Here is a 13,339-nt window from a genome sequence, read left to right on the forward strand (position 1 = left end):
CCTACCCTTGGTTGAGTCTCCTGAGCTATGGCTTTGCACTGTGCTGAAAACACTAACATCTGAATGAAACAACACACCCCCTTTTACTCAGCTCTTGTCTGCCCCCCAGGAACATAAGCTCCATGATGGCAGAGTCTTGGACTACTTCAGTCTATCTCCATGGCTTATGTCAGGGTCCAGCACATGGTAGGCACACAATCAATGACTGCTGGCTGAATAAATCAACCTAACCAGTACCCTCAGACAATCACAATGAAATCTCCTATAAGACAAATAAATGGGGAAAGTACTAAAACTGGTGGTCATCTTTGAACATCACTGGAGGATGATTTACAAAAAGCACACTGATATGCCCTGAATTCCTCAAGAGCATAATAAGCATAATTTGGTGGTTTCTTAATGATCTAAAACTGCTCATATAACAATAATGACACTGACATGTAATGCTAAAGAATATATATTTCAGCAGGCTCTTTTTTCCAACACTGACTAGGTCCAGAGTGTTACTTGGCTTTCTCAGATTTTTGACCTCCTCTCCTAACTATAGCATCCTCTGCCCTTTTGGCAAATATGCTGCTTTTAATCCATGTGGATTCAGGGAGTAAATGTTAGAAAAATAAAATGTTGAAAAAATATAGTTTTTAACTGAAGACCTGAAAACCTATAAACTGCACAGAATATGTGATCTTACAGCAACATGGTCATTACTGCCCACCAATTAACACTCAGAAGCGCTTTACTGCTTACACATGGGTGGGCCACAATAATGCAAAGCTATAGTTTTCAAATAAATGAAAGCCTCTGCTGTCCCTCAGAGAAGACTAATGTTCTATTACCCAACACTGAATAAACAAACTTTCAAATCTTGATTAAGTGCTGCTGTTTCTTTTCTAAAACCAGAAACCTCCATTATGTGGAAGTCTTAACTATCCTCTGTTAATCCCAGGCATAACATTTTTATGTATAAAATTCAAATAATATATTATCTAAAAAATATTATCTATCAAAAAATATATTATCTAAATAAGATATTTTTCCTAGAAATGGTAGCTACTGTAAAGTAGTTTATCCAAGTCATTGTATTTTTCTGTAACTCTATTTTTTGTTATTAATCATGTTGGTATCTTGATCTTATTCTAAAAAGGGAATGAAGTTAGTTTCAGCAGATATTTTCCATAAATATCAGAAACAAATGATTTTTAACATAAACAGAATAAGATAAACATCTTAAAGTTCCCTCCCTGTCAGCTCATGCCAACAAACTAAACATAGTCTTAGTCTCCATAGTATAGTCTCCAAAACAGACTTTCTAAAGTATAAATAGATTCAACTATACCACTGAATTAATCGGTTATTTCTACCCAAAAAATTTCCCTTTGAAACAGAGGAAAATTGGTGGTTCTAAAGTTGGGTTGATGGATTAATGGACTTCATCACACTACTTACTTTCATAATTTTGAAAATTTCCAAAAGAAGTATTAAAATTGTCCTTATTCTATTGCACAGAATCTGTTACCTAAATAATTTTACAAACACATATACTATAGACATACATTATACAATCAATATGTGTAAACATTATTTAAATATTACCCATGTGTGCTTTTATACACACATGGGAATGTGTCATTTATATTTGCTTATTCCATAATTCCATTTGCACTTGCAGATTAACTACATTCAATCAAATAGTACTAAAATTTCTTCTTAGGGTAGTTGTCACCAAAAACACAAGATGAAAGACCCTTTAAATATCATTCCTACTTTAATTTGAGCCATCTTCTAAATTCCCAATGGTTTTGCCCTTTACAATAAAACTTGAATATTTAAACACTTAACCTGCAATCTACTTTAATTTAAATGATTTTCATCAAAAATTAAATTTTAGAAGTACTCAATCCTCTTGACACTTTTTTCAATTAACAACTAAATATGAAATTGACATGCCCGCAAATTAATTAGTGTTTAAAGAGTAAAGGGAAAATATACAGAAAAAGTATTCTTTCAATAATTAAAAACTGCTAGTATCAAAACTAGCTACAGTTGGAGGAAACAAACCCTTCTCTATGTCCTTGCTGGTGTTTATATATAATTCATCTTCCCAAGGTCCTTTATAGTCTGTTCCAGTTAAGACAAAATCGTTGGATTGTATTTTTTTGTTCTTTTAGTATAGCCCAGATAACCATAATTAAGCTTACTCTATCACTGTAGAATAGAATCTGTAAGATTTTATACGTGCTTACCAAAAAAAGGCAGTTAACTTAATGCCATGCCAAGACCTAAAACATACTAAAATAATGAACCTAATTGTTCTTTGAATGGTTAAAAACATTCTGGTTTCCTATGTATCTAAATGCTAAAATGTAGATCTCTGTTTGCAAGGACAGCAAATAATAGTCCTTTTGGGGTATTCACCAAGTAGTGTTTATTCCTTTAGATGAGGAGGGAGGGGAGCAGGATACAGAGGAAGAGAGGATATCACTATGGCAGAAATGTCAAAAAATTACTATAAGGATGTAAAACTTATACTACCAACTACAGAGGCTAGATGAGGCAGTTTTTGTAAGTTATTTCTAAACCTACTTAACCATAATAAAGTATCATATAAAACTCCAGCATCCCATTATTAGTTATTGTAAAATGACTTACCTAAGTTGGTGCTCTCTCAAGTTTGATAAGGCTTCCATACCATGTAAATAGGAATATACTATTTCCAAATCCTGTTTGAAAAGAAAAATAGAAATTATTAGACTTTTTAAGAAAAATCAAGAGAAAAGCTAAATCACACAAATGTCATCCATTCAACCACCTTGGGGATATAGAGTAGGGTATTAAAATATAAAATAAATTGGCTTAAACTTATGAAAATAAGTATTTTAAGAAACTTGGAAAATTATCATTTTTTTAAAAAGACATTATTTATTTTGAGTGAGAGAGTGTGTGTGTTAGCGCATGTGTAGGGTGGGGGTAGAATCTGAAGTGGGCTCCAGCCTGGAGCCCCTGGCAGGGCTCATTCCCACCATTGTTGAGACCATGACCTGAACCAAATCCAAGAGTCTGACGCTTAACTGACTGACCCACCCAGATGCCCATATCCTGTTTGTTTTGTTTTAAAATAAGAGTTCTATTGAGATATAATTCACATACTATAATTTTTATTATTTTTATTTTTTTGCTGGAGGCCACAGCAGCACTGAATCATGGCACAGAATCCAGTGAAGGCCAAGTGCATGATCCTCCCCTGCCCTCTGGGCTCTGACACCCACTGCACCCTCCTCACCCCAGAGGAAGAGCCATAGGAAGAGGGCATGGGTGGGCAATCCATAGGGGGGAGTGGGGGAAGCCAGCTGAAATTTTAATAAGGATTGCACTGAGTCAGTAGATCAACTCAGGTAATACTGCCATCTTAACAACAGTTAGTCTTACAACCCATGGCATGGGGATGTTCTACCATTTACTTAGGTCTTCCTTAATTTCTTTCAACAATGTTTTACACTTTTCAGTATACAAGTCTTATATTACTTTGGTTCAACTTAATCCTCTCTTTTTTTTCTTTTTTTAAGATGTTATTTGTCAGAGAGAGAGCAGAACAAGTAGGGGGAATGTGAGGCAGAGGGACAAGCAGGATCCCTGCTAAGAAAGGAGCCCAATGCAGGGCTTGATCCCAGGACCCTGGGGTGATCATGACCTGAGCAGAAGCCAAATGCTTAACTGATGAGCAATCCAGGTGTCCCTTAATTCTCTTTAATTAACCAATGAGCAATCCAGGGGTCCCTTAATCCTCTTTAATTAAGAAAAAAAAATTCTGGGGGCACCTGGGTGGCTCAGTGGGTTAAGCCGCTGCCTTCGGCTCAGGTCATGATCTCAGGGTCCTGGGATCGAGTCCCGCATCGGGCTCTCTGCTCAGCAGGGAGCCTGCTTCCTTCTCTCTCTCTGCCTGCCTCTCAGTGTATTTGTGATTTCTCTCTGTCAAATAAATAAATAAAATCTTTAAAAAAAAAAAAAAAAGAAAAAGAAAAAAAATTCTGTAGCCTTATGAATACCTTTCTAAACAATTCAAACTATATGTGCAATTAAATTTCAAATATTAAGGGCACAGTTAAGGGATAGTGGTAACAACTAGGTAAGAAATTCAAACCTTCTTAAGAGGATGCTAAGGAGGTTTACAGCCTAAAATATTATAATGTAGTCCTTAAAACAATATTGTGATGTGATAAGGGGAAATAAAAACCTTATTTATAGCTCTAAATTGTCCAAATTTAAAATTTATCAATTATTAGACATTTAAAGTGCCACCCTCTGGTGATCAACTTCCAAATAAACTGATGGGTCTTCCACTTTATTCATCTACAATCCTTGTTATTTCCCACAAGCCTTTTTAGTATATGTGCTGCCGAAGCGAGCACCCCACAAGCCTATTTAAAGTTATTTAAAGACTGAAACCTAAAACTAGACCCTATAAATTCAATACAAACAAGAAAGCTAAAACAAAACTTTCCCACCATCTAGTTAACAAAGTCTGCATTCCTAAAGCTAATAAACTCCTTCTTTAGAAGTAATCAGACTCCAATCATAATGTTCTATTTGCATGTAGTGAAAATCAATAAAAAGTGTCCTAATTGACTGGAGCAATCTGGGGTGACTTGTCTAAAGTGACTGCTTTCTTCTGTAGGTTAGCATGGGACCCCATGCTGCCAAATCTTTATATAGATGAAGAAAAATTAAAAATACATATCTTGAATAAAATTTCCCCATGTTAAAAAAAAAAAAGTGTCCTAATTATTGAGTTTTTTTTTTTTTTTTTAATAGCTATAATAAGGGCCTTTCTGGACAATCCTAAAGTTCATATTCTATTTTAGATATTATAAATATGTGTGCTATTTGCCATATTTAAATAGTATGGAAAGACTGCCCCCGCTCCCCTGTTTCTGAAGAGCTTATATTCTGAATCTAATACTAAAGTCTTACATATTTCACTGAATTACCTATCAACCTTGGGTTATAACCTGCCCAAGATCTACAACATTCTTATTTAAGCAAACAGAGAACACTATTCACATTCATTTAACACTCACCAACCAAATAAATTTACAATGACCAAAAAAAAAAAAAAAAAAAGTATAGTAGGAGAGCAGTATAGTGGGAGAGCAGTAAAAGAAATAAAAAATTTTTTAAAGCTGGAGAAGGGAGAAGTCTAAAAGAAACATGATAGAAGCAAGAATTTGGAAGCTTAGGAAAGGAACAGAGGGGGAAAAACACCCTGAAAAGTCTTAAAAGACAACACGTCTTAAATAATCAACTGTCTTGTTCAAACAAACCCAGCAAAATCAAAGTAAAAGAGCACAGCCCTTAATGAAATGGCACTTTATTAATATGCTGTTTTTTAACACTGTAGAGTTTCATTGTTCAGGGGATACCTTCCTGAATCTGTTACGTCACATGCGTCAGTATGGATGCAAAACTGAGTATGAATGTACAACCTATATGATTATATAAAGTGTATTTAAGGACAATAACTACATTATTTATCTTAAGGCAATATGTATCATTATAACCTGAAAATTAAATAAGATAGTGGATTAGTTAAAAAACGTAGAGAACAATGATGTGTTCTCACCTCTAAGTCACTGACATCAGTAAATGGGTCAGAAAGCTGTTACAGGAGCCTGCATTATGAAACTCCGAGTGTGAAGGAAAGGGACTGCATTACCTCACCACTGCATGACCAAATCTATATGTATGTCACTGCATAAATAAGACATCTGCAGCTCACATAATCATGATGTGAATTTTCAGGGGAATACATTTAAACATGTCACTTACACAGTACACAATCAGAATCCTAGGCAACCATTTCATACACTTCAGGTATCTAAAGAGACTAAACTTCCTGAATTGAATTCAACGCTTGAAATGAATTCAATGATTATGTCCAGTTTCTTCTATTACTCCTAGAATAAGTCATCTCAAAAGAAACTTATTTTAAATGGTTTATGTCATAAGGAGCTTATAAACTCAAGGAACAGACATTCTTCTAAATGAAGCTGTTAAATGGAAGGCAATATTACCTAGCTTGAATTAGATGACTTTACAGATACATTCTATCTAAACATGAGATCTCTTAGTTGTTAACTAATAGCGGGAATGGTAAGAAGTGATGTCTAGATGGCAGCAACAAGTAAGTCTAATGTTTCACTGTGCAATATGAATACAACCATCATAGATTTGGGTAGGTAGGAAAAGCAGAAAAGCTTTGGAAAAGGCATCAGGAAATCTCTCCTCCTAACTCTGAGGAAACAGAGAACATTGGAGGTGAGCAGAAGAAATGTAAACTACAGGAATAAAGACTCTGGCTAAATTTTTCTTCAATAAAGAGCACAGTGGCCAAATATTAGGTTTAGTGATGATTAGGGATTTCAAGTAAGGTAAATAACACTGAAAGGCAAAAAGGAAGACAAGCTTTCTTATTTTCCTTTCCTAGGAGCAAAGTGGACCAAGTAATATTTTGAAATAGGCAAGATGACCTTTTGGATCTTCCTAGGCATTTTTTCCTACCCTCTCCCCATGTGTCCAGCGATCTTGTATTACCCCAAACCTCATACTGAGGTATCAATGCCCTGGTCTAAAAATTAAAATTAAATCGGGGGTGGGGGGAGCTTGAGTCTTCCCAGTGAGCTGTCTGCATCCATTTGCATTTGCATGGTCTAAACAGATCTGTAAATGTATGCAGGCAGCACAACCAAGAGAAATGAAAAATATCAGCAGGGTAAGGGAAGAGGTATGGGGGGCATGAGAGGCCAGGTGAAGCAACCCAGCTCTGTCCAGGAACCACTTCCACCCGCTTCCTTGCCCTTAGAGGTCACCCCTAACTGCTCTGCTCTTCACTTTTCACCTCTAAATTTTAACCCTCGTTTCCCCTTAAGAGTTGGTCTTTATTAAAATAATCTACAAATTGGCATGGAATTGCCTTTACTTAGCAAACATACAAAGATGCAGAAGGGTGAGGTGCTGAGGAAGATTAGCTCTCGGACCAACATGGAATCTGCAAACCCCAGTGAAAAGCAGACCTGCTTGCTGCATCACAGAGCAAGGGCTTTCTCTGAAGATAAACAAGGAAATGTAGGACCTTCAGGGAGTTATATTATTGGATTATAAGTGCCTTTTTTATGCAAACAGATACTCACAGACTGAAGTTACATTTCAACAAACTTGACTGCAGAAAAACAAATGCTGGAGCATTAAATCACTTGAAGTATCCCAACCAACATTTCAGTCAAGAAACTATGATATGCAAACTGAGAATCCCCCAACTGCTCCTCCCAAGACAAATACAATTCACATGACCACAGCTATTTTAAAGGATCCTTAAAAATGAAAGTTATTTTTCCCCAAATTTTTCCAGTCTTGAAGACAAACAGGAACATGATGCTTTAACCAGGAAGCAGCATTTTTTGGGACAATAAGCTTTTCCTTCTACCCTAGGAAGGACATCCTTTTTACAAAAATAGATGCTATTTAAAAGCAGATTGGGTGACCATAAAAACACTGCAGCCCAGCAGACAAGAATACTGACAGGGCAACTGGAATGCAATTTTCCATGAAAATAAAAACAAACAAACAAACCTTTGCTCCAAACATAAACCACATATCAAAACCCAAAAGCATTCTCTAGTTCTCCACAACCTCACCAACCCTCTTGCTGGAGTCTATAAGCACAACACAGCTCTAACAGGAAAGTCAGAAGGAAAGTTTTCTGCATCTTGGGCTCTTTTTTTAATTTCCCCTTAGAGGCTCATTCAGAATATAATCGGACTGATAGCACATTTATAGTGCGTTTAAAACCAGCTTTCAATTTCACTTGTTCACCTGAATCGGCGATTTGCCAACAACTTACAAAATATTTTAATACAATCTTTGGAGATCTGAGAAAAGAGAAGTATTCCTCTACCCTTTCCCACAATTAGTGTTGTGCACTCCTTCCTCCTTTCCTCTAGAGATTCTTTGTAAACAGGAGAGGCAGTATTTTGCACTGCACTACGAGGGGGAAAAAAAAAAAAAGATATGCATCTTGTGAAGCTATGTATTTTTTTTAAGATTTTACTTTTATGTAATCTCTACACTCAGTGTGGGGCTCAAACTCACAACCCAAAGATCAAGAGTCACAAGTTCCACAGACTGAGTCAGTCAGAGGCCCTATGAAGCTATGTATTTAAACTGTAAGTAGTAAGGTGGTCAAGGGGTATAACCCTCCAGTTATAAGATAAATTTAAAAAAGGGGGGGGGGAGTTGATTCTTTAAAAAGACTTTTTATCTCAATCATCAAAGAGACTAAGGCCAAGATTATGCTATAATTAGCAGGCCTATGGAGACCCCAGGGTTAAGCACCTACAGATTTAAATGTAAGAAAGAAGTAACCTGCTTAAGTGGCATCAGTACTGATGCCAATTTATTCTCCCTTGCAAAGACAAAAAGGTAATTTTCCTTGTAGGCCAAAGATCACTAACAAGGAATTACAGAGCTATGTCTTAAACATTATTAATAAGGACATTAAAAGCTAGAATATTCAAGGCTCAAACCCAAGTGCATAGCCAAATGGGGGAGAGGGCAAAAAGGTGAGAAGTCTGCAAGTTTCTCTGTGTCTACTGACACAGTGGTAAGGCTGAAAAGTTTTATTTGTAAGATTCTCCACTTTTGTACACTAAAGCATATAAAACAATTATCCTAAAAAGGATATGGAAGGAGCATAGGTTTGGGTGTCAAATGGCACAGAGTTCACATCCTCATCCCCATCACTGCCAAGATGTGTGACTTCAGGTGCCTACAGAGACTATATTTGCAAAATAAAGTAAATACTAGCTACTCAGCTAGGCTGTATAGCTAACATATTTTATTTCAAAACAACACTTGGCACACATAGACCGCTGGAAACTTGTAGCTGATTTTCTTACCTATGAGATCAGAATACAAGCACACAGTAATGCTACAAATATAAAATTAAATATGGTCCTGAAATCATATACATCATAATTTTTACAAATTAATGTACCCTTTCCATATGTATCTCTAAAAATATAAAAATATAGTCAAATGAATTATTTATAAAACTTTTAAAGGGTCCCTTAAATTGTCTGCTTTATAAATCCCAATTTTTGTATCAGGTTTGGTAGGCAGAAGATGCCTATTACCTCCAGAGCATCTACCTGTGCACTGTTTCAAGCCCGTCCCATTCAAACCTCCTGCTTCCAAACCACCCCCTCCCAGTAGGGCTTCTGAATAAAGCCCAAACACCAACAATCTCTTGCACCCTTTCCATACAAATGACCAACAATCCTTGGGTCCAGTCTCACAAAGTCCCTCTCACCCTAGTGAAAAGCATGTTTCCCAGACCCCATTTTGCAGTGTGCACTTCCTCTCTGAGCCAATAAAGATCCTACTTCCTGTGCCACTTATACGTGACCTTGCACATGTGTTCTGTGCAGCCTCTTTACTTTCAAGAGTTTGCATTTTAAAATCTCCTCAACTAGACAATAAGCACCTTGAACAAAGTCACTCTGTTCTATTTTACACCTTTTTCTAATCTATGTTATCAACAGATTGTGAATGCACAAGATGCAAAGAAAAGAAAGGGCAGCCTTCCTGCAGGGGTGGTGGTATACAGCACCTTAAAGTGAATACTCCTGAGAATCACAACGGAAAAAAGAAAAGGGAGAAAACAGGTTTTCAACCTTGGTGTTGAGAGCTGTGCAAAACTCCTACAGTCCGAGACAATTCTGTAAAGGGCCACAAGGGGGCAGTCAGGTCCAACAGTCCTTTTCCATGACTTGCAATCTCCTTCATTAGTCTCAAGTACATTTCCATTACATATATACTTAAGAGATTTGAGTGGTTAAAGCATTCCTTAAGATCATCTGAGAAAACAACAGGTCCTTTCCCTTGTGCCTCTAATGAAAAGGAGTGGCGGGGGGAGAGAAATCCATCAGCACACCCATTAAAATCACTTAATTCCAATCATCCCCAGCAGGAACAACCTTATTTTAAAGCAGCTTCCCTATCCCACATGTCCTAGCAAAGCAACAGAGCATTTAAAACAAAACAAAACAAAAAAATCAAATCATAACACTGCTGAAGTGTTTTGTGCAATCTAAGTCCTTCATATCCCAGAGTTACACCATCACACAATTCATGGAAAAAATCCACGGTGGAGTGTATGATTTTCGGTAAAATTCTTAAGTTCTTAAACAGCAATTTCAACCTTAAGTCCTGTGAAGACTGTTTCTGAGCTTACTAATTTATACCTGAAAGGAAATAATCTCTCAGAATTGTAATTTCATTCTAATTCTCATATCAAAACACAGAAAAATGGTATTACTGATCATCTTGGACACAGCTTGGATTTATTTCCCAGCTTCAGGCTTTTCAGCATTGTATCTTTACAAGACACATGCATAAGGAATTCTGGAAGTAAAAAGTACAGATTCAAGCTATTCTGTTTGACCAAAATTTCCTCAGGTGCTTTCCACCAAAGAAAGCATCCCTTATATCTTTAAAAAAGAGTTTTTGAACAGTTGCTAAATTTGAGACAAAAGTACTTACGAAGGTATTCTCTCCTGAATTACTGAATGACAATTACAAGATAGACATCTAGGTTCAACAAAACACACCCTTGTCCCAAGATTCCTCTACTTCAAGTTAGTGTCAGGGAGACTTAAGAGCAGTTACGTTTTAGGGGAGATGAGCTGAAGAAGATAGAAAAAAAAAGTACTTCATAAATTCTAAGAGAGAGATGAAGTCTATCCTCATTCTCAAAGAGCTTACCTCTCACTGAAGAAAATGTAAGAGTTAAAAGCTACAGCAACAGCAGACATCACAAGGCAATTTTCATGATTACTAAATGAGTGGCATTACATTGAACAACTTAGGGTGCATATTGCGCCCTATGTTCATGTTCATATCCTAAGGGAGAAAAGCCATCGAAGCAATTAAGTTTCACTTGTGAAGATTAAAGTTTCTCATTAGAAAATCAACAATTTAGTTGTAACTAAAAAACTCATCTTTTGCACGAATGAGAAAAATATCAAGTGTCTAATTCAGTCCACGATTCCTGTTTTCAAGAGTCAGTATCAGTATTTCCCCTTCAGAACAATGCATTACTACCAAGTTTACAGCTTCCCAGAATTCACATCTCCTAGGCAGCAAAAACAAAACATATCTTCATTTTAAAGTCACTATCTAACTCTAATTTCTCAGAGTAAAAAATTATGTAGTGAAATTTTAATTTCACATGTACAGAATAACACACTAGAAAATTATTTCCAGTAAATTTAATGCTAACCCGGTTTTTGCTATCCATGATTAAGCTAGCAAGCAGTGAATGACTACCTTTCAATTAACATTTAAACATCTGATTAAGAGTAACAACCAGAAGCTCAATCAGCTGGACACAGGCGTACACATGCACACACACACACACGTAAACACAGAAACATGCACATACCGCTCTAATAAAATATACCTGGACTATCATTCATTTCTATTAAAAAAAAAAATCAACCAAACATACTCTCTCCTCCCCAACACTCCTCTAAACAACACAGTTAGAACCTACAGCTTGGTGTTCAACTCATTTCCCAGACAGTCTGGCTCGGGTAAAAACTGTAGAAACCTTGTCGAGTTGGGGTGGGAGAGGGTAGCTGACGTACACCAACCCACTGAACACAATTTTTGCAACAAGGGGCCCTAGGGCCTACAAAAATCACCCTCAGGACGCAAGCTTCAAGTAACGACCTAATTCCAGAAGCTCAACTAACGATACTTACTTTGAATCACTAACTGTACATGTGTCAATATTCCTACAGCAGTGGAGTTTAGACAGTCCTAACATAATAAAAGCAAAGCAAAACAGGTCACTGAGGACACAAGTTCTTTATTGCCTCTTAGCAGAAAGGAAGAGCTTCTGAATGGAAGCAGGTTTAAATATAGAAAACTTTACTGCTGCCATTTTTCTAGGACAAAAGACAAAAATAATTTGACATCTGTTTTTCCCATCTTGAATGTTTTACTGAGGAGTCAACCACCAATATTATACTTTTTCTCAAGCTTTTCTATTTCTCGAGAGAACAGGAGAAGCAAATGAGAACAGTCTACATATGTAATTAAAGACTTCCAACCACATTAGTCAGAAATTAACTAAACGCTAAAAAAAAATTTAGGTACTCTCAAAATTCAGATCTGTCCATAAAAGGTAAGGTGGTGGTAGAGTGAGGGCGACAGTTACAGAAAAGCAAGTGTATTATTCAACTACAGGCAAGAATTAAAGAAACATATACACAGAATATATTTTATATTACACACATATGTATAAAATTTGAATCAAGGATTCAACTAGAAGGGACAGCAGGTCATACTTTCTGAAGCATCCTACCTTTCAATCATGTTTTGAACTCTCCGTTGAAACTAAAACCTCACGTCTTTTTCCTTATCCTACTGTAACTGTTTCACCTCACCCAAGAGGATAGGATATACCGTGCAGGAATGACAGCTTCAATCTGTGCATGTGTACATGTGGTTTACATGTGGGACTCCATGACTTCCATCAAGAAACAAACTTGGCCTTCTGAACAGCAATACTCTGACATCAACACACACACACACACACACACACACACACACACCTCTGAAGCTGCTGGACCATCATTACCAAGATTCTCCAAAAATCAGAAGGATGGGTAAAGAGCACTTCTATGGCAACAGTGACCATCCTGTGAAGTCAAGGATTGCAGAGAAGCCATCACAACCAGACAGGGAGGTAAGAACAAAAGGCGGGAAGATGGCTCCCAGCTCCACATTTCCTATGAAACATGTTCACAATTTAAATGGTGTGCCACTTCAGAGCCAGCGTTACAAAGGGTAAATGGGTTTCTGCATCAGCCCCAGCATCCAGAACAAGAGGATCCAGACAGGAAGAGGGAAAAGAAGCTATACAATTTCCCCTTCCTCGTAAAAGACAAATTTCAAAGAACAGTGAGATGGCTCCAAATGTAGGTCCACAGGAACATTTTTGCAAGTGAGTGGCAAGACAAAAAAAACAAGGACAATATGGTGAGATTCTCAATTAGCTACACAATTTAAAGAGCTCTCCTTTATGTTACGATGATAATCATATTTTTTTTGCTTTCTTTGAAAATAAATTGATACTAGATGATAAGAGTTCATTGTTTTGTCTAATACCATTAATAGAAGAAACTTTTTTTAATTGCCCACATTATGTTGGTAATTTAATTTTTGAATGATGGGGAGTTCAATGCTCTTAATTCAGTGAATTCCAAAAAACCTGGGACAT

At 36.7% G+C, this 13,339-nt stretch overlaps 1 protein-coding gene across 10 annotated transcripts in view; it reads right to left on the bottom strand.

The window, feature by feature from the left end:
- RAPGEF2 (Rap guanine nucleotide exchange factor 2) overlaps positions 1 to 13,339 on the bottom strand; it is a 249,798-nt gene that overhangs the window by 172,407 nt on the left and 64,052 nt on the right. For all 10 annotated transcript variants that reach the window (XM_059374445.1, XM_059374406.1, XM_059374435.1 and 7 more), the window contains exon 2: positions 2,650 to 2,720. In XM_059374445.1, coding sequence (XP_059230428.1) covers positions 2,650 to 2,720 — 71 coding nt within the window. The remainder of the gene's footprint in view (positions 1 to 2,649; positions 2,721 to 13,339) is intronic.

The sequence above is a fragment of the Mustela nigripes genome, chromosome 1 (genome assembly GCF_022355385.1).
Source record: "Mustela nigripes isolate SB6536 chromosome 1, MUSNIG.SB6536, whole genome shotgun sequence".
Lineage (NCBI taxonomy): Eukaryota > Metazoa > Chordata > Mammalia > Carnivora > Mustelidae > Mustela > Mustela nigripes.